Below are 20,849 nucleotides of genomic sequence, written 5' to 3'. Positions count from 1 at the left end.
AAGAAAAAACAGAAGATTATTGCTGCAGGAAAAAGTAAATGCAGGGGACTTGACCTTTGTGCGTCAACAGATTTCAGAGGGTTGCATATAACATGGGAAAAACTACTCAGTAAACACTCAGATAAAGTTTATAGATCTTTGCCTGCAAAAATCTCAGAAGGGAAAAAGAAAAGAATGGGAGTGGTTTATTTCAATTCCTGCCTTCTATTTCTGTCCATTAATTACGTCAGAAAAATTGAATGAACTACAGCCATTCATTTTGTTTCCTATTGCCATTAGGCATGGTAAAAACCCCAGACATAACAGTTTCCAAATGCTTAACTGCAGGAATCTGGATAACCAGTGTTTTCTCCATAGTTGTTCAGGATCATGATATTGTTGGGCACACAGTGTCTTCTGGGACACTAGGGAACTTTAGACCTGAGGATAAGGACGGGGGGTATTATCATGGATCTTCTCATTATTCTAGAATCTATAATTAAAATTAATCACCAGGGGAAAAAAAAGAACCTGTAACTACTATAAATATTTCTAATTCAACACATAACTTGTTAATGGACCTCAGAGGATAAAGGCATATCAATAGCAAATTATAATGACAAACTAGAGAAAACTTTAGCCTTTCCAAATCAAAACTCTGCATTTCCATATCACAGATACAGCTGAAGCACTATGCCAGATATCATATAGTCTTAGAAATATAGAATGATTTTGATTGGAAGGGATTTTAAAGATCACCTCATTACAACTATTCCTGCCATGAGCAGGGACACCTCTTACCAGACCAGATTGCTCCAGCCTGGCTTTGAACATTTCCAGGGGTCGGGCACCCACAGCTTCTCTGGGCAACTTGTGCCAGTGCCTCAACACCCTCACAATAAAGAATTTCTTCCCAGTATCTAATCTAAACCCATCCTCAGTTTGAAGCCATTCCTTTGCCCTGTCTGCTACATGCCCTTGTAAAAATCCCTCTCCATCATTCTTATGGGCTCCCTTCAGGTACTGGAAGGCCATGGCTACGTCACCCTGAAGCCTTCTCTTCTCCAGCCTGAGCAAATCCAATTCTTTCAGGTATAGATTATATTTTCAGGCAATGCTACAGGGCTGTGTGCTTTGACAGCTCAGGCTCTTGGCCAGCTGCAGGGAAATCTCAGCTGGCCTCTGCTCTTGATCTTATCCTAATCTGTGATGCTTAACATCATCAGACCCTGTCACTCTTTAGAGCTGGACCAGAACCTGACTCTGGGGTGGGAGGGGTGCTACGGGAGGCTGCATCACTGCATTAAGTAATCCACATGCAGCCATCATTTCACAAGCCATGCTTCTAACACATCATCTGCCTCACAGTCCACACACTCTGCCTACAGTGGGGGAGACTTCCATAAAAAAAAAGTCATGGAGAGGAATAATCTTTGTAATCGCAATTAGGTATTGAGAGGCCTTACTGAAACTTCTGGTTTTCTTATAGATTCATGAAAACCAACAGCTAAGAAGAACAGTTATATGGGCTAAGCACAAATATGGGGATGGGGGGCTTTACATTTACTCTCTGATCTGCCCTAGACCTCTGGTTGTCCAAAGGCAGTCCCTGCATGCACCTGTGTCCTAAATGAGCAGGTCTGAGCATGGTTACCCACAGTCAGCCTGAAGCTCTCCAGATGCAAAACTTGACACCAGAGCAATGTTGTCTGTGGGTGAGGGATTATTCTCATCTGCTCTTTTCAGGGGCTAGATTCACACCTCCTGGAGGTGTGACTCCACCAAAATGCTGTCCCTAAGAATAGTGCTCATCTCTCCACAGTTACACAAGTCCAGATCTGGCAGATGAGCTGTTATTTTGGGGGTGTTTTCAGAAGCCCGCCTGTGACGTCCAACAGCAAGCAAAACTCAGCAGATGGCTCCTACCTTAGATCGCTGAGCAAACAAATCATCTCCTTGCCATAAAAGTCACTAGAAATAAGAAACACTGATGCTTTTGTGGCTAGATTACAGGCACTAAAGGGTAAGGTGTTGACCCTCTGAATTTAAACCCCTGGCTCAGTAACATAATAGCTCCCATCTGGACAACCTAGCCATAAGAAAATTTTAGCAAGAATTTCGTGACCCCACAGGGATGTGTTATGCCACAACACTTGGCAATTCCGCTGGTACTTGTGTACCACAGACCAATAGAACAGCTGAGCAGCAGAAATGTCTTTTCCAGGTGTATTGGTAAAGCCTCACCAAGGAGGTGGCAGAAGCACAATTCCATGGCCCTCTGTTTAACTGCAACAGTGCCATTGCAGAGAACACAGAAGCCATAAGCAGAAATGTGACCACAGGGCTGTGAATGTGCTCATGAAAATTTTTGATAAACTCATGTAACAGTTTAAATAACTCATGTAATATTACATGTAATATGTAATACATATGATACCACCAAGATTTTGTTTTCACAGGGAGTACAGAACAATCAGACTAGACCAGTTTTAAGACTCCCAAGTTCACTGACTTATTCCTGATGGTAGGCAGCAGCCCTAACTCAACAGAAGACTGATAAAAGCCAAAAGGATGTGGTGGTGTTAATCTGGTCCCTGTAAAAGTCCCTGTAAGAAAGTAAACTCTCAGGAGTAGAAATAAAATTGCCAATTTCCAAAGCACAGTTCTCTTTTCCTCCCTTTTCCTTCCCTCCCCCTCCTCCCCCCCCCCCCATTTTTCCTTCCTTTGAACAGAAAAAGGATAGGAATGTCTTACATATGCAACCCCTTGACCCTCTCTTGACAGGACTAATGAAGAGAGTTCCAGGATCTCATCACATGTTGGGTATGCTGTGAAAATCTGTAAGAAAGCATGATCACTGATTGTGTTTTTCTATGTTGTTCCTTCAGTCTGGTGTCACCCCATTACTGAGCAGTTAATCATCAGTGTGGTGAGTGTCCTTGTCATGGTGGTGCAAAGGACAACACATGGCTTGACATCCTCATTGCTCACAGACAAGCCAAGCACAATAACCTAGAAGTCTTGTCTCTTAGGCACCCCGTTTGACAGCACTGTGCTCTCTCCTGGCTTGGCTCAGTACCTGAAGATGCTGCCTGGCAGGAAGCAGTAAAGAAGGAGAGGGCAGAGCACCGCTGAGTGGTGCAAAGGAGACAAACTCCAAACCACTGTTTTCATTATGGTCTCACACAACAAGATTCCCAACCAGCCCAGTCAGACTATTTTCTCCATTTGACTTTGATGAAGAGTGGAAGACTTGATCCAAAGGAGTCTATGGACTTCACTGAAGACCACATCTGGCACAGCTCAATATTTACGTACTTCTCAGGGGCCTGATATGCCTTGAGGACCTTGACCTCACCTGGAGTCTCCAGCCACAACCCCTGTCCAGAACTCAGGAGTTCACTTAAGCTCAGCCATGAGTCTTCTATCCTCACCTGAGCTGTGTTGTAGAAGTCCCCATCTCCAGACTGTCATCTGTCCTTGTTTCCCAGATATATCTATCCAGTTCTACATCCTTGATGGACCATGGACCTTTGGTATAGATTTGTATTCAGCCCACCTCTGCCTGGGCTCCCTAAGAGGGCCTTGGACCTAGTTTATCACCTCACCTTGTCTGGAATGGTCAGGATGGACCCCATCGCCAGCATCCTGCCCTGTCCGTATCAGCCAGATGCTGCAGAACTGCACCCTGGTCAGTGAGAGCTCTGCCTGAGCTTGGAACACCTCCACTTCCAGCTTGCCTCCTCTCAAACTACAGCCCCACTCAGGCTGCTCCCTGACTCCTCATTGCTCTTTGGATGGATACAACTTACATCTTACTAAAGAGCAGTGCAGGTTGCTGCTGTACCTATTCCTTCAGGGACCACTGAAACCACTTTTCACTTCATCAGACCACACTCCTTTCCACCTTGAGCATGAGACACTGGGAAACATTTGCAGGTTGAGTCAGGAAGAGAGAGCAGCTGGTGCCACAACCCTGACCATGCCGATAAGGTCCTTGAGGATCACACACCAGGCAGCCATCTGAGATCAAAGAGTGCAAGCACAGGAGGTGGAGCCACTACCAGAGCTCCCTGCTCTCCAATTAAATTTCAAACAGATAAGAACCCAGCTGCTGATCCAGCCCAGGCAATGTGTATTGGCTATAGGAAGTTATATACATCCCTCCTATTTCACTAGAGACTTCATCAGGTGACCCGAGTCCAAGCAGCCCCTTTGCTGCTGGTCCTGATGAAAGAATGCTGGCTTGACCCTGGGTCCTGATCCAAGATGAAATTTGTCATTGACTCACAGGCCTTGCATTTCCTTTCCTATTGTCTGAAAGCCAATTCAAAGCTGTTTTCGCAGCTCTTCATGACGTCCCAGTGCAGCTGTGCTAAATTCCAATGTGAAAGCAAAGAATTAAAAAAGGAACTAGGATCAGAGAAAATATTAAAAGCCTTCAGAACAGATTTTCCTCTCCAGAGTGTTGATGGGGAGCCCATCGTGGTGGACACACAGAGGCTGTCCCCTCTGTAGCTGTGTTGGGGTGAGTGCAGATAGATTAAGTTTATTAAAGGCCTTAAACCTTGCTATACTACATCTGCCACCCTGCTTTCCACTTTATTTCAGTCTTTACACAGAACAAATCTCTTTCTGAATTCAGGAAGGATCTTTCTGTCTACATTGTGAATAAACACAGGATTAGGACTTGACTTTTCACTTTTACTGACCTATATTGAGACCTTCTCTCTGCTGCTCTAAGTGCCTTTTCATGCCACTCATTCACACTTGGTTTCTGAGTAATTCCTAACTAATTTTGTGATCTGGTGGGCAGTGTACACACCTTCACACTCAGCCCTTCCAGTTAACTGCACAGCACCTTCTTTTAAAGTTTTTTTTTTTATTATTATTTTTCTAAGCCTTCTGCTTAACTATTGAGGCTTCATGGCTGGAGAAGTGTGGCAGGCAGGGACATACTGCAGTTTTGCATCTCCTGTATTTTTTAACAGGTCAGGGAGTGAATTTGCCTTCCGAAGTCTCCTGCAAGTAGAGTGATGGAGGTGGACATGCCCTTGCATGCACTGTCAGATACAGCTTTCCACGGTGCAGCACTGGGTTCCTGCAAAGCTGGTTTGAGCAATTCGGGAGTCTTGCTTCATGTTGAGGGCCACCTTCCAGCAGCTGCCAGAGCTGATGTCAGACTCCACACACAATAGGGTTTTCAAGTCTTTATCTGCTCGTCTCTTCTCCTTTCACAGATATCCTCCAGACTTTGCACCGGTAAGGGACAAAGTCCCACCAGGAATAGGGATATTCAAGGGCAACACACCCACCTCTGGTTGTAGTTTCCCACCTCCCTGTTCTTGCTGTGATAAAGAAGGACAAAACACTTCTGTACCTTTGTACTATTTGCCCACATAATAGAAACTGTCCGTTTAGTGAAAGGCTCAGATCTTCACAGCAGGTGGGACAGCAAGCCTGGCCACAGCAGTAAGTCAATACACAACACCTAGGCTTGCATTTCCCTTTCTTTTTCCTTATTGGTCTTTCTCAGCAACTGCCTCACCCTAAAGAAACATTTACCGCCTCACCTAGCTTTGTTGCAAGAACCTGTTCCATAAGTTTTATGGCTAATGTAGCCTTTAGTTACCAAGAAATCTGAAACTCAGTCCTGTGACTTTCACTGTCTAAAATACTTTTAAAGCTTTGTTATATTGGTGGGTTTCCTTTGGAAAAGTGGTCCTTCGTGGTCCTTTTCCCCTGAACCACATCCTAGTGCTTATCAGAGCAACCCCACCATGACGACACAAATCGGAATGTGAGGAAAGTACTCAAATTTAACCCTTGCCTGGGAGAGCTAACTTTCAGGAGCATCATAGATATGTTATGGCAGGATGCCAGGAGACTATCTCTCTTTTTGTCATTTCCATATTCATCAGCAATCTACAGCATAGGATGTGAAGTACGTTATGGGCAAGGTTAGTTCTTTTCATACACTATAGTAATGTAGAGTTAATAAATTTAATTTTTGTGAGGACTTATTGGAGATAAGCAGTCCAGGACATGATGTGCAGCCCTGTACAGTTAGGGCAGTTCTTGCACCAATTCCTAAAGTCTGTTAGTACCTCACCATCCACTCACCACTTCAAGGTCTGGTTCTTTTTGGGCAGTTTCCTGGATTTCCTAAGCCTCAGTCTACACAGGAGTCCAGAAATCAAAAGCCATAGCTGACTAAAATAAGGGACATGATTATCAAAACTCACTACCAAGCTTTAACATATTATACTTAGCTGGCTTTTTGGCTGCCTTCACTTTATCACCTAATCACAGACTTACCGAAATTCTGAAGTGTTCTCAAAGTTGTCTACTTAATTGTGGCTATTTGCAAATCCTTGGGCACAATCAAGCAATCAGCTGGGAAGCAGTGTCATGCAAAGTCAGTTTTCTGAATGTCTTTTCACATAATTAGGCACAGAACCAGAAGAGTTGCTTGTTCCTTCTACCCTGATGTAAGGCCCATCTCCCTCCTACTTTCTTGTCCCACTACTGCAAATTGCAATCATTCAGTGGAAGATTATGAAACCATATGTAGTAGCAATAACCATCGCAGCACACTATGAACAGGTTGTGTGCAAATCAAATTCACTTCCCCAGTCTCAAATCCCCAGTCTTGATAAGACATTCATGCTGCATAGTACTTCACAGATATTAACTGCCATGCATTTAATATTCAGGACATATGCAGCAGCTCTGAACCTTAGCAGCTCTAACCCATGTTCATGGCTGAAAAGCAGCCACTGAAAACCACCGCGTTGCCATAAGTCAAACCTGCTGGCAAGTCATACTGTCCCCATCACAAGAAATTATTGTGTTCTAAAATGCTTAGTTTTTTCACTTCTTGCCGAGAAAATACTTGTGATGTTCCTAAACCAAAACATGATTCAAAGAGCTCCTGAGTAACTGAATTATTAATTTCACCACTGGAATTCAGATATTCAAAGGACAAAAATTCACAAAATTCACTTCGGTATTAACTAACAGCTCAAAACACTTTGAAAGAATGCAGCTTCAGGGTGGCCTTACAGAGGGGATGTTGCTACAGGCAGGCAGGACTGACCTAGAGGCTGAGCTAGCCCTCCTCTGCACACAGTATCAGAAAATGATCCACAAACTTTGGAAATGAAGTTGCCCAATGGGCTCCCTGGCAAATTAGCCTGGCAGACCTGGGACACAGCCAGCCTGTGTCAAGGTGCACTTTGGAATTACAGATTTCATGGCACAGAGTGAACCTAAGTAGGCTGTTAAAAATCTGGCAGAAAAACTGGCAGAAAGCCACAAGGGCTAGATTCAAAACCTTCCTGACAGAGATGATTTCACTGACAAAGCTGAGGAACTGACACATTTCCTTTCATGTTTTACTTTAAATGGAGACAAATTTCCAAAGAAAACTGCCCCCAGGTTCCGTTATTGAAAGGCCTTGGAGCCTGATCCTGCAAACGTTTTGACTCACAAATAATTTTCTGTAAGTGTGCAAAGTCACTATGGCATGCGTTTCCAGAACTGCATCTACTTCAATTGCCCATTTTTCAGGCTGAGTTAGCAGCAATCCACCTCTGATGGTTCATCTGGCTTGTGTTTGCCTGGTTTACAGAGCCATAGCTGGCATGCAGTTCTGTTCACCCCTTTGAACCAACACTTGAGACATGAAACAGATGCAGCTACATCTGTGACTACATCTGCATGAAACAACATACACTGGTTACTTACAGCATATTCAAACTGCAGATTAAAATCCCGGTTGTTTGCTTGAAGTTGTCTCTCTTCCTCTGGAAATAAAAGGAAACACATCAATCAGGCTTGAGGGTAAGATGAGTCAATACAGATGTGAATGGAGCATCAGAAAGTGCAAGCAGAGCTGCTAGAAGGGAGTGACACAGTGAATCGGAGGTCTGTGCCAAGAGCCCCATGCCAGGGCCCTGGGGTGGCTGGTGACACTGATGGAGCAGCACTGTGCACTGGTACCATGGCACTCTTAACACCATGGAACAAATCTCCTCTACCCACCACTCACTGCAATGCCAGTGCCTGGTCAGGTTGTTCACCTTCTGGGTAGGAGTTCCCACTTAACTAGTGGTGCTCACTCGTCCTGCCCTGCTCCTTCTCTTCCCCCTAAAGTCTCTGCAGGTTTTGCTATCAGCCTACAGTTGGTGGGTGCCCTTCTCCAAGCACAGGTGCATTTCTGATCATCATCCCACTGATGGGACATCATCCCCCCAGCTGTCATGAAATCAAAAATTACTGGAAGGATATCAAAAGGTCATCAAATTTGTCCTTTACCTCAAAGCAGGGTCTTGCCTCTCTTCCCCAAAAATGACAAAAAAAGCTCCAGCAACACCTGTTCTTCAACTCTCTATTCCAGGACTGAAGTCTGCTTCCCCTAGGGCAGTTTTCCCCTGCATTATCTAACATAAAACTTGTTCCTTCAATTTCAAGAGGTTTTGTCTTCTCCCAGAGGGTGAAGGGTCAAAGGTGAGAGAGGGTCAAAGGTGGTTTTCGGTTTCCCCTAAGTTCCTTGTGCTACTTGCCAAGGATACAGACTACAGACAGTTGAGGGAGATTGTCCCACTCTGCTCTGCACTGGTGCAGCCTCACCTTGAGTCCTGTGTGCAGTTTTGGGCACAACAGTGTACAAAAGGTATGAAAGCTATTTGAAAGAGACCAAAGGAGGATCATGTGATTGGTGAAGGGAGTTGAGGAGAAGCCATATGAGGAACACCTGAGGTCACTTGGTCTGTCCAGCCTGGAGAGGAGTAGACTGAGGGAAGACCTCATTGCTTTCCACAACTTCCTTAGGAGGGCAAGAAGAGAGGCAAGCACTGCTCTCCCCTCTGGGTGCCCAGTGAGAGGACCAGAGGGAATGGCCTGAAGCTGTGTCAGGGGAAGTTTAGGTGGGATATCAGGAAAAGGTTCTTCACCCAGAGAGTGGTTGGGCACTGCAACAGCTCCACAGGGAAGTGGTCACAGCAGCAAGCCTGACAGAGTATAGGAAATATTGGACAATGTTCTCAGGCATGAGGCGTGGTTCTTGGGGCTGTTCTGTGCAGGGATTCTGTGATTCCAAGTTCACTACCTACTGAAGGCATTTATGCCTTACACTAGCCTTCCCAAAGGTAAGTAACTCCCATTTCTTCAGTCACTTCTTATGCATTAATCCGTCAGAAGGAGCATCACCCTTGGTGCTCTCCAGTGGACTTCCCAGCTAGTTCAGCCCATTCTGAATGGATCCCCAAAATGGGCCATGGTTTTCAGCTGAGGCCTTACCAAAGCTGACCAGGGCATAAGGGACATACAAGTTTCCTTGCAGACAATGCACATGATGCATAAGAATTCACCCAGGAGTAATTTAAAGCAACATCCTTATGCACCACCAGCACACAGAGGATGGCTTTCCAGAATATGTTCCATTTTGGCAGATCCTTTCTGGCAAAGCCAGATGCCTTATCAGGCAATGCAAAGCTTTCATTTGTCCTTGCTGAACTGCATCCAAATTCTTTCAGACTATTTCTCCAACTAGTCAATTCCAATCCTATCTTTCAGTGTGCTTGTAGCTCTTGCCAGCATGGTGCCATTCACAGATGTACTAAGTGTGTTCTTTATTCTGTCAGCCAAGATGTAGAAGTAAATATTGAATACCAGACTCAGGATGGGATATACCCCTGATGAATCTTTCAAGTTTCCTTATCAGTCATCAATATCTATGATTAACGTCTTCTTTTTTTTCTGAAAAATCTGGCACTCACCATTTTGTGATTTTATCTCAAGCATGTATCTCCAGCTTACTTGTAAAAATGCCACAAGTGACAGTCAAGATACATGGCAGCTATCTGAAGCTTTTTCAATAGCCCTCCAGCTACCACTAAAACAGAATTAATTTTGGTTTGATGCAGTTTTTCAGGACTGCTGACTGTTCTCTTCCCCACACACACTCCTAGTTACTTTGAAGTGGTTCACTTTATTGTTTTAACCTTTACTCAAGTGAAGCCAATACATCTATAATTGCTCAGCTTTTCTTTTTTTTCCTGTGCTTGCTCTCTTCCCAGTCTTCTGAACTTCGCCTGTCTGTGAGCCAGATTCTCAAAGGCAGAACTGCTCCAGGGCATGCTTTACCTTACCCAGCCAACCCATTCTCCCTCTATTCCAGCCCAAAACCTATCCCTTTCTCCTCTGATTTTGGCAAGAATTATGTTAGATATCTAGAGGGAGGAAAAAAAACCAACAAAAACCCAACAAACACATTACAACAAAACCCCTCTGATTTCTTAGCTTTATTTGCTAAGCTTTTTCCACTGAGCATTCCCAGAGGCCCCAACTCTTACAGAATAACTTTTATTGCCCTTTATGTCCTTGATAGCCTTTTCTCACTTTGAGTCTTTGCCACACTGTTAATGCTGGATAAAACAAACTGTTTTGCACCTTCTAGAGGCATCCTTCCTTTGAAGCAAATGGAAAGCTTCTGATTCCACCATTTCAGTCACCTGGGAGCCTTTCTCTGAAAGGTGATAACTTATACATGTGCCCTTAATATCAATTAATAATATATGTGCCCTTAATAACAATTAATAATATATGTCCCCTTAATATAAATTATTTAAGGAAATGACAGCTCTGTCTAATTCTTCCCCTACCATAAGAGTCCTTCGAATGAGGTCTCAGCTATTAGCTCTTCATATTTTTTGAAGGTTTCCTTCTTGAAGTCAATGTTAAACAATTTGATACTGTCACTTTTTCTCAAGTATCATCACATCATTTCATAACTATTCCTGTTTACACTCCCTCCAGCTTTCAGAGGACCAGCCAGCTCCTCCCATTCCCTCCCTTTTGGAGGGAATCACTTCTGAAACAACCTCCTCTCCTCTCCAAAAAGTTACCCACCTCTGCACCAAAATCTGTGCCAGCTGAGTAGGTTGTGTTCCTCTACACTTCTCTCCAGCTCTGCCTCTGCATAGATGTCATTCTTCATTTACCACCATACCCTGAGTCTCAGGAAACTACTTTTTTTTTTTTTTTTTTTTTTTTTTTTTTTTTTATAAATACTGCCCTTCTTGATTTTCTATGCTTGTGTTCATTACCTTGTAGCATTATTAAGAGATCTGCAATTCGGTCATCTCTTTCTTCAAGATGCATTTCAGACCATGTAGTCATAAAAGGAAAGCTTCAGTTAACCATATAGAGTTAGTTTTATTCTTTTCTATTAACATTCCAGTCTCATGAGTTATCACAGCATGTGTCTGTTACAGCTATTAAATATTGTGTTAAGATACCTAGTTCTTCCTGTTTGCTCACTCTTGCATTAGCATACATCTAAGCTGTTCAATGCATTGAAGTGCTAGCCTTCCTCCTTTTCCTTCAATGACCCTGTAAGTACATAGCATCCCTATTTTTTAAGCCTTTCTTTAGATCACAATTTTTGGTCTCTGTCTGTAGACTATTTTCATCAAGTGCTCTAATCACTAATGTAAAGCTACATTAGCAGGCAAATGTGCTTTTCTCCTTCTTCAGGCACATCTAACAGTATCAGTCATTTTGAAATCAGCTGCCATCTGCCCCAAATGGATGATTCAAATCAACCACAGTGGCTTCATTCAATAACCTCAAAGTGCTTAATCCTTCACTACTTTCCTAAGACAATTTTTTCTTATCTTCACAATGGGGAGAACAATGTACCAAGAGATCAGAGTCACTTATCTGGTGTCCCAGAGGAAAACAGAAGCAGAGCTCAAGAGATTCAGACTTGCTGGGCTTCAACTATTGTGTTGTGTGTTCCTTCAGGAATTTTCCTGAGAACAACTGGTATTCTCAAAGCCGATGAAAGACAAAGCTATTTGTGAAAAACAGAACTTCCCAACACTTGCCTGTTTCCTGCCATACAGTAAGTGCTACCCTTATCCCCTCCTCAGGGGCTCCAAGTCTAGTCCTGGAAGAAGTGCCACAGAAAAGATAAATGGTGTTAGATGTAAATAGGAATAGATGACAAAAGCTTTGGAGAGCCTCAGTGTCACACTGCAGCTTCTGAAGTTCTTAGTGGCTCTCTGTTCTTTATGCAGAAACAGAAATCCAAGTGCTGCAGGCAACAGTTGAACAAGCCCTGAGCTCCTTTGCTCTTCCCAGGGCACACTGAGGGAGCAAGAAGCCATCCTCTTTCTCAGATTGTCCCCAGGGTCTTTGCAGTCAGGGAAGAGGCACTTGACACATGGATTTGAACTCAAGAGTCTCAAATGCACTTAGAAAAAAGCTGCCACATGCATATGTGCCCTAGTGAGGAAAGGAGCCTCTCAGAACAGTGAGAGCTGTACTCTCCACATGGCTTTTATGTGAGAAACATTAATGGCAGCAAAAACAGCTTTGGGATGGCACAGAAACATGAGGTAGTGGGACATGAAACAGAACAGAAATGAGAATCAAGGCACTGCATTCCTGTGTGGAGCCTAAGGGAAGGTTTTCTGTGATAACCCTTTCTTAAGGCCCCAGGTAACTGTGAACCTGCTCAAAACTGAATGGAGCCTTTGGTTGCCATAGCCATCCCTCTCTCAGAGGCAGTGTCCCTAAAGGCCAAAATATGAGGCTAATTTTTAGTGACAAGAATTTAATTTTTCCTGCTGGGTAACAGCCAATATCTTTGGCTAAATCAAGATAAACCACAATAAATTTCACAGGGAGCCTCATCCAACAGCATCAGCAAGGAGAACTTCCTGTCCTCTGGCTACACCAAAGGAGAACCACACTGACCACATGCACAGGGCAACACTGCCTCAGTGGCTTTTGCCAGTTGAGGACGGTGAGGTTGTACTGCTGTGACTCCTAATCCAGCAGTTCTCAACCATTGCAGACCACACAACTCTCATTTGTTTCTGGAACAGTTTGGACAGAAATAAAGTCTCTTGGATGATCACAATAAACAAAAATTAAGAAAACTCAAGCATTACACCAGCTTTGCCTGGAAACCATAACTGAGGTGTTTTTTTGGCTGTAGATCTAAGCATGCGTGTCTTATCATGCCCTGTTGATTCTGAAAGGTATGAGGAAAAAGGGAGGGTGAAGTTGTATGGCTATCAGATGAGAAGTTTTTCAATTCTTGAAACTTTTTAATGTATCTCTAAGTAAATCAAATGTTCTGCTTCTGCAAATTGCATTCACTGGAAAGAAGGAATGGTATTTGCGCTCCAAGTTATCATTTCACTGCCACTGAAAACTATTTTAAATTATTCATCAGTGGAAACTCGGTGTACATAAATATGGCTTAGTGCCCAGTTCTTGGTCTAACCACTGAGACCAAGTCACTGGGAAAGTGCCTGTTTTCTCAGGCAGACAGTTTTAGAAGCTAAAACTCAGAATAACATCTGTATTTAATAAAATTAAACCCATGCCAAAAAATGAGCTATAAATGTAACTGGCCAGCCCACCAACCTTCTTACTTTAGGACTGCATGGAAAAGTCCTGCAAAAGGTTAGATTCAATATCTGGTCAGACAGCCTGGAAATTTGTTTCTGGTTTATGCTAAGGAGCATATGCCAAGAGAAGTGCTTTCAAGAGGGTATTGGAAAAGTTTTGTAGATATTGGGCCTTGTGGCTCCAAGAAATGGAAGTTTAAGATCTGCCTGGTTTTGCCAAGTCCTGTACAAACTAGGGACTGACACTTCATGCACAAAATGAACACAGTCCAATTAGGGGATTGCATGCATAACTAACCCTGACAACAGAACAGAGACAGCATAAACTCTGTAAAAATAATAATCTGTCCTCCACCCTTTAAACAAGTGACCTCAAGAGCAAAAACTCTGCCCTGGACCAGCTACAAAGAATGGCATCCAGGAGCTGGACTCATCTCGCTAGCTTCCCTTATAGAGTGGTTCTTAGCAAAGCTATTATCATGTTATGAAAGCTGTAACAGATTGTTCTGGTAAGGGAACTGGCCCTACTGGGACTGTAATCCAGGTCTCTGTAGCAACAGGCTGTAAGAGGTCTCAGAAGACCCCCTCTAGTCACACAACTCATGACATGTCTCCTGCAACCTCCTCCTTGTCCCATCTCCCTCCTAACTTTTGTTGTCCCTACTTTTGGTCACCTCACCATCACTGTGTGGCCCAGCTTCTTGTATCACCTCTCAACTGTGGCCACATCACACCCAGCATCCAGGAGATCAGCCACCTCTTAACAGACAGACAAATCCAAGCCCTGTTTTCTGGTCTTTGCTGGACTGCTCATCTATGTGCACAAGAGACTAAAAACTGCCATGGTGAGTCAATACCTCTATCCTCCCCTCAGAGAACCTGAGAATTACAGCCTCCATTGAAAGGCAACTCCATGGGAGAGGGCAAGTCATCATATACTGTGTTAGGCAACCAAAATCTTTTTCTTCTAGGAAGTTATTATACAGGCTAGTAGCTAAAATCTCCTTGCACCTTAAAGCAATAATTGCCCCTTTTTGCAATCATTTGAAGTGAAATAACTATGCAATAAGTGTCTTGATTTGTAGGTGCTGTATCTGGATAGAGTCCCTGTCACTGGGTTAAAGACAATGTGATTATTTCTTACAGCACTGATACCACAGAATTTCACATTCATAACACATCAGTGCCTTTCTGGGATCAGAGCTGCAACAAGTGAACTTCATCCAAAACCAAAGCCAGGGGTCTTTATGCCAAAGGTTCATCATCTCATATGGATCAGAGGATGCATGGGTGAAGCAAAGAGCCTTATGACAGGACTGAGGTTCATAGTGGCTAAATATCTATATTTCACAGCTAGTCTGAGACACAGACATTTGTCAGACCCTCATTACCTGAGTGCACCCTCATGCTGTAACCTGAGCGGTGCCGCGCACCTGCTGCTCTGCAGCACGAAACCAAAGCCCATCCCTGCCCTGAATTACAGCCAGAGCCTGGCAGGGTTCAGCGAGCATGGCTGGGGCAGCAGCAGCAGCAGTGAGAAACCAGTGGGATGGAAACGGGGAGAGGGAGGTCAGAGCCAAGCCCAGCTCGGAGCAGGAACACGTTCAGCTGCCTGGAAAACAAATGTGGTTTTTTTATTGACTCATAGGAGGGCTCTCCTGAACTCCATGCTACAAACCCACACATTTTTAATGTGCAGATGCTCCCTCTTCTGCGTAGACTCTCTGGCTGCCCAGGATTTATGCTGGTAATCACATGCATTTTCATCTCAGAAATGGAGTAGACTGTGCTGAGTGTGAGGCATTTAATTAAGAAAAAGCGTACATCATGACCTTACAGGGACACCATCATCAATGGGTTTAGGCTTCTTTCATCCTTCCTGTCCCTCCATTGTAAAATAACTATATTTATTATGTCTTTTTGCCTCAAAAAACAAGAATCTTCCTTCCTCCTGAAGAAATAAAATGCAATAAATACACTTTTGTGGTCAAGGACAGTGTCTTTACTGATTGGTACTGAGCTCAGCCTCTTGCTAAGCATCAAACAAACACCACACATAGTGGAATTTCTCACACAGGTAAAACATTCCATATATCCCTGGTATAGAAAGCCAAAATATTTTGTTACTGGAACCACTAACAGAGGATCCACTTTGGAGATGTACTGACCTCCTCCATTATGATATAGCAGATAAAAGATCTGAAATAAAAACCCCTGAGGGTGAACTGGAAATATTTCTGCCTCAGGTATAGTAAATTTTTAATATTGAACATAAAGTTCAATGGTAGACCCTGCCCTTTTCTAAAAGCAGCATTTTCTGTTATCATCATAAGAAAAGAGAAAAGAAGGAAAGACAGCTCCAAAAGGATGCCCCAAATTTGAACAGCATGTACAGCATTTGTGGTCAAATAGCACTCTTGGGAAACAGGTGGAAGACATGTTGGATAACCTTAAACCTGAAAATATTCTCATTTAGGTTTTTCTAGCAAAACCTAAATTCTCATTTAGGTTTTTCTAGCAAAATCTAAATTCTCATTTAGGTTTTTCTAGAACTCTTGGGATACAGGTGGAAGAAGTGTTGGATAACCTTAAACCTGAAAATATTCTCATGTAGGTTTTTCTAGGAAGGGACATAGGCTGACTCATCTTCCCCTTTTCCCATTTCCTGCAATAACACTACTTCTGGTTTTCCTTCCTTTCCTACTCCTGGCAATGTGTCAGCCACCTGCCCTGGCTCTGGGCAGAGATGGGGATTCTTCACATCTCAAAAATGCCTAGCAGCAAATGAATTCTCAGGAAGCATCTATGTCTTTTCATTTTGTTTCAGTGCACTTCAGAAGGAAATATATATAATTTAAATACATTACTAATATAAATTGCCTTTTCTTCATTTTGAAAAGCTGATTTTTCCCCCTCCATAATTGGTTTAGTATTTTATATGTGTCCTGGTTTTATTTCTGATAATAGTTCACAATATTTTGACTTATATTAGCATGCCAAAAAAAGCAGCTGAAATAGTTTTTTGTTTTTATTTTGAAAACTAGTCTGACAGTGACTGGCTGGCACATATAATTTCCTTTACTAGAAAACAGTATCTCTTAGACATGCTGGTAAATACCACAGCTTAACACAATTGCACATGTTGTTAATAACAGCAATGCACTGTGATAGGAAGTGATGCAAAAAATCATAAAAATAAATACAGCTCCAAAATGAACTTTTCCAATTCACAGTTATTTCCCTCATGGGAAATTATGTAAAAATAAATACATTTTTCTTACTCAATGTCTATTGTGGTGAAACATTTCCTATTGGATCAGAATGGGGATCCCAGAAGGCAGCTGAGCTAGATATCCCATGGTTCTAGTCATGGGCTGCCTTCCTCAGGAGCTGCCGAGCTCTGCCCAGAGCCTGACTGCCCCAAGCCCAGCTGCCTTGGTGAGTGGCAAGAAGGAAAACCCAGGTGAGATTTCCAAAAGCCCTAGCTCAATTTATAACCTTCTTCCTCCTCTCACAGTGCCCCGAGGCTGGGCTTATGGAGACAAAACTGCAGTAATGACTGCTCTTCCATCTGTGTAGATGAATTCCTCCTGCTCTCTATTCCCATTTTTTTAAAGGACAGTACCTGCCTGTCCCTGTCCTCAAAGTATGAAGCGCCAATGCTGAACAATGGGTGGAAGCCAGTGAATAGAGATATTCCACAGTTATCACAGGGCACCAGCTATGGGGATCTTTGAAGGAATTTTGAATGAGTTAGAGATGGGACCTGTGAGTTGTTTTTGATAATGTGATTTATTTTTTTTATCTTCTACATAGACAGGAAGGGTGAGTTCAGCTCACAGCTTTACTGCATGTTTCAGAAGGTCACAAAACCCCTAGTTACAAAACCTTTTAAGGGTTGCTTGACCAATAAAACACTACCAACAAGAATATTTATGGTTTTGACCCAATTCTTAAATATTTTGTGTTATGGACTCATGCTACAGTGTAAGCTTTCTTAGCCAATCATGCTATGATACACAAGCCTACAGTACTGCATTCTAAACTTCTTGTTCACCTTTGTAACTACTTTTTTTTTTCCTGCATCTAAAATTCTAAACTTTCTTCTTCTTCACTTAAGGTGTCTCTGCTTTAAAATATAAATCCACATTTTTGCTTTTAGTACTCAAGTTCAGAAGCCTCTTGCAAGGTCTCAGATCAAATCCTATGTTTAATTCTTATCTTTAGCTTTCAGGCCCAAAATTCTAAGAATTCATTCCATTTCAGATTCCAACAATCAGCCATCTCCAACCTTCCACACACTCGATGAACTAGAAGTGCCCCCTTCCTCTCTCTTCCACCCATGTTCACTGTAGGTTAAACCACCGTGTAAAAGATCTCAGGCACCTTTTCCATAGAAACACCTCTGCTGCTTATCTAAGAGGTGTACTTCCCTGCTTCAGCTGGAACAGCTTCACCAGCATTATCCAGCAGCTGGTCTCCTCCAGGCATCTTTGTGTGTCAACAGGAGCTGCGTTTGAGTTACACTCCTGATAAACTTCTATAAAGAACTTGAGCCTATAAAAAGCCTACCCTTATCTCCAAGAAACTTAAGACCATGTAACCTGTCCTCTTAAAGCTATCATATTTCACCTGCACCTCAGCTCATGTGGAAACCATGCCTTGCTGGGGAGAAATGCTGGATCTCATGGGTGCAATCCTTATCCCAGGTCCAACCGCTGATGCCTGAGGTAACCCATTCCCTCCAGTTAAAGTCATATCATGAGCATGGTCCTTCAGCAAGATTAAATGTCATCCAGCTTTGTTTTTGGAACAGAAATTTGGTCTTTCCATAAGCAGTACTGCCCCTCCAAGATGAGCACATGGGATGTTCCCTGTGGGAGGGTCTTGTGTGCTCTCAGGCAGGACAATCCTTTGCATTTATACAAACACAAAGATTTATAAACTCTTGGATTAAAATAGCAGTTCCACTGACATTTATGCCTAGTTAAATGTTTGCAAATAGCAATCATAGCTTTGGGCCTGCAAGGCAAAATAATTAAAAACATAAGAGGGGGAGAAAACATTCTCAGCTTCCTGTTATGGAAGCTCCTCATTCCCTGATCACCTCTGCTTCCTTTTTATCCTCTGAACTTTTCCCAGTTTGCCTTCATTGGTTTTGAACCGATGATTGGATGTGAAAAGAAATTATTCTTCCCAATAAAATACAGAGTTTCTATCTAGGAAGATCTGAGTTTGTCAAATATTTGTTTGAGGGCGGGGGGGCTGAACCCTTCTCTGCTAAAACCCAGGCCTGGGCCCAGGCAAAACACTACACTTGCCTAATATAGCAACAGAATCTTTTTTTATAATCTGAACAGCTACTGCTTTGCAAGTAGGGTTGCCCTGAGTGGACAGTGGCTCACAGACAAACCTGTGCTCCCTCATCTGCAAAGCCAAGATGGGGTGAAAAAGATCTGGGGCTGGCAGAGATCCTTCCCTGGGAGTAATCACAATCTTCTCTCCTGGGACTGTCAGAGAAGCAAACGGATGCCCCTGTTTTTAACACCAGGGCTTACCGTCTGCCCTGGTCCAGGAAGGGGAAATAGCAGCACAATTGAAAAAATAAACCCCTGGGAAAAGTTGTTCAGTCCTTTGAGCTTGGAGAGGTTGGAAAATAATTTCTTGTCAACATACAAGTAGGGCAGAAATTCCGCATTCATCAGAGAGAACACCCTGAAAAGAAAGGCTAGAGACTTTCCCTCTTCACCATGTCTGCAGACCTGGATCTCTGACCAGAGACAGCACACTGGGTCTCTCAGAGTACACATATGTGTACTCGCAGGGTGCATGTCTCTAATTTGCTCTTCTTCCTGTTTCTGATTGGAAGGAATATTTGGGCCATTGCCACCATAAAATAGAATCATACAATTGTTTGGATTGGAAAAGACCTCCAAGATCAACAAATCCAACTGTTTACCCAGCACTGCCAATTCCATCACTAAATCATGTCCCTAATACCACATCTACACATCTGTTAAACACCTTCAGAGATGTTGACTCCACCACTGCCATGGGCAGCCTGTTCCTATGCTTGACAGCCCTTTCTGTGAAGAAATGTCCCCCAATATACAATCTAAACTTCCCCTGGAGTATCAAGGCCACTTCTTCTTTTCCTGTTGCTTGTTACCTGGGAGAAGACATTGACCACTGCCTAACTACAGCTTCCTTTCAGGTCCTTTTAGAGAGCAATAAGGTCCCCCGAGCCTCCTCTTCTCCAGGTTAAACACTCCCCCACTCCCTCAGCTGCTCTTTATAAGACTTGTGCTCTAGACCCTTCACCAGCTTCTTTTCCCTTCTCTGGACATGATCCAGCACCTCAAAGTCTTTCTTGTGAGGGGCTCAAAATTGGATACAGAATTTGAGATCCACCAGTACATATCATCATCCAGAGACTGCATTGGACCTTTGCACTGTGCATTGCTCATCCACCCACTCCCACAAAGGATTCCTGTAAAAAAAACCACCAAAACCCAACTTCCCCAAAGCAGTCGTGTCACGACAGTGCACAAACTCTGTAGCTGGTCCTGTTGCAGAAGTGCCCCCATTCAGTGGCACCCAGTCTGCAGTAATACAGTATGAAATGCAGGAAAAGGAAAGAAAGTGTATCTTCCCTCACCTGCTCTGGGCCATACATGCTCCCAAACAGGAGCTCAGGCACTGGCATGTGTACTGTATTTACACTCCTTTGCTCCCATGACAAGGGCATTACCAGACCACACTCACCTTTCAATTTCTTCTTTCCAAATTTTAATCCAAATAGAGACATCCCAAAACTTTATTTTAGTCCAACTCCATGGAACTTCTGCAAGAGAAAAGAGAAGGCAATTCACAACACATAGAGCAGCACATACATGTCATTCTATGCCCAAAAAATGGTGGAAACAAATTCCTAAGCACTGTGGCCAACAGCCACAGTTTATCATCTAGAATGCATTTAAATACAAAATAATCTTAGGTTTTCAGGTTGCACTGCATCAGTGGGTTACCTTACCTGGGACATGCTGGTCAGTTCACTTCCTGACATAGCACAAAGAAAGGGCCAATGGAGAAGAGACTGAAAAGCACATTCTCACTACATTGGTGCTACATCAAAATGAGAAACACACATCCAGAGCTTGTACTTAAGGTACAGAGGAATCGCGTGTCTACCCAGAGCAAGACCAGCCTCCTTGAAGAGGAGGAAGCAGTGGGAAGCACTGGTTTCCTGTAAATCCGCCTCTGCTCAACACATGCCAGCTCACACTGTTGTCCATTGCTGGTCATCCTGCATGTTTGGGACAGACTAGAATAAAATTTCTCCTCCACTGGCTGCAAACTACTTGGCCCAGAAGCTAAGGCCAGGCACCAGAAATGTGTTTTAGGCCCTGAATATATCCTGATAGGCAGAGGAATTGAGCA

At 43.3% G+C, this 20,849-nt stretch overlaps 1 protein-coding gene across 5 annotated transcripts in view; it reads right to left on the bottom strand.

Annotated features, from left to right (window-relative positions):
- Positions 1 to 20,849, bottom strand: part of LOC110484181 (phospholipid-transporting ATPase ID) — an 85,586-nt gene that overhangs the window by 45,609 nt on the left and 19,128 nt on the right. For 4 of the 5 annotated variants that reach the window (XM_021554646.3, XM_085566085.1, XM_085566087.1 and 1 more), the window contains 2 exons: positions 20,175 to 20,253; positions 7,729 to 7,787 (listed from right to left, as the gene is read on the bottom strand). In XM_021554646.3, coding sequence (XP_021410321.1) covers positions 7,729 to 7,787; positions 20,175 to 20,217 — 102 coding nt within the window. In that variant the 5' untranslated portion in view covers positions 20,218 to 20,253. The other variant, XM_085566088.1, reaches the window with a different exon arrangement.

Source organism: Lonchura striata, chromosome Z, assembly GCF_050655825.1.
Source record: "Lonchura striata isolate lonStrDom1 chromosome Z, ASM5065582v1, whole genome shotgun sequence".
Taxonomy (NCBI): Eukaryota; Metazoa; Chordata; class Aves; order Passeriformes; family Estrildidae; genus Lonchura; species Lonchura striata.
The sequence above is the reverse complement of the archived record's forward strand: the minus strand, read 5'-3'. Positions and strand labels throughout refer to the sequence as shown.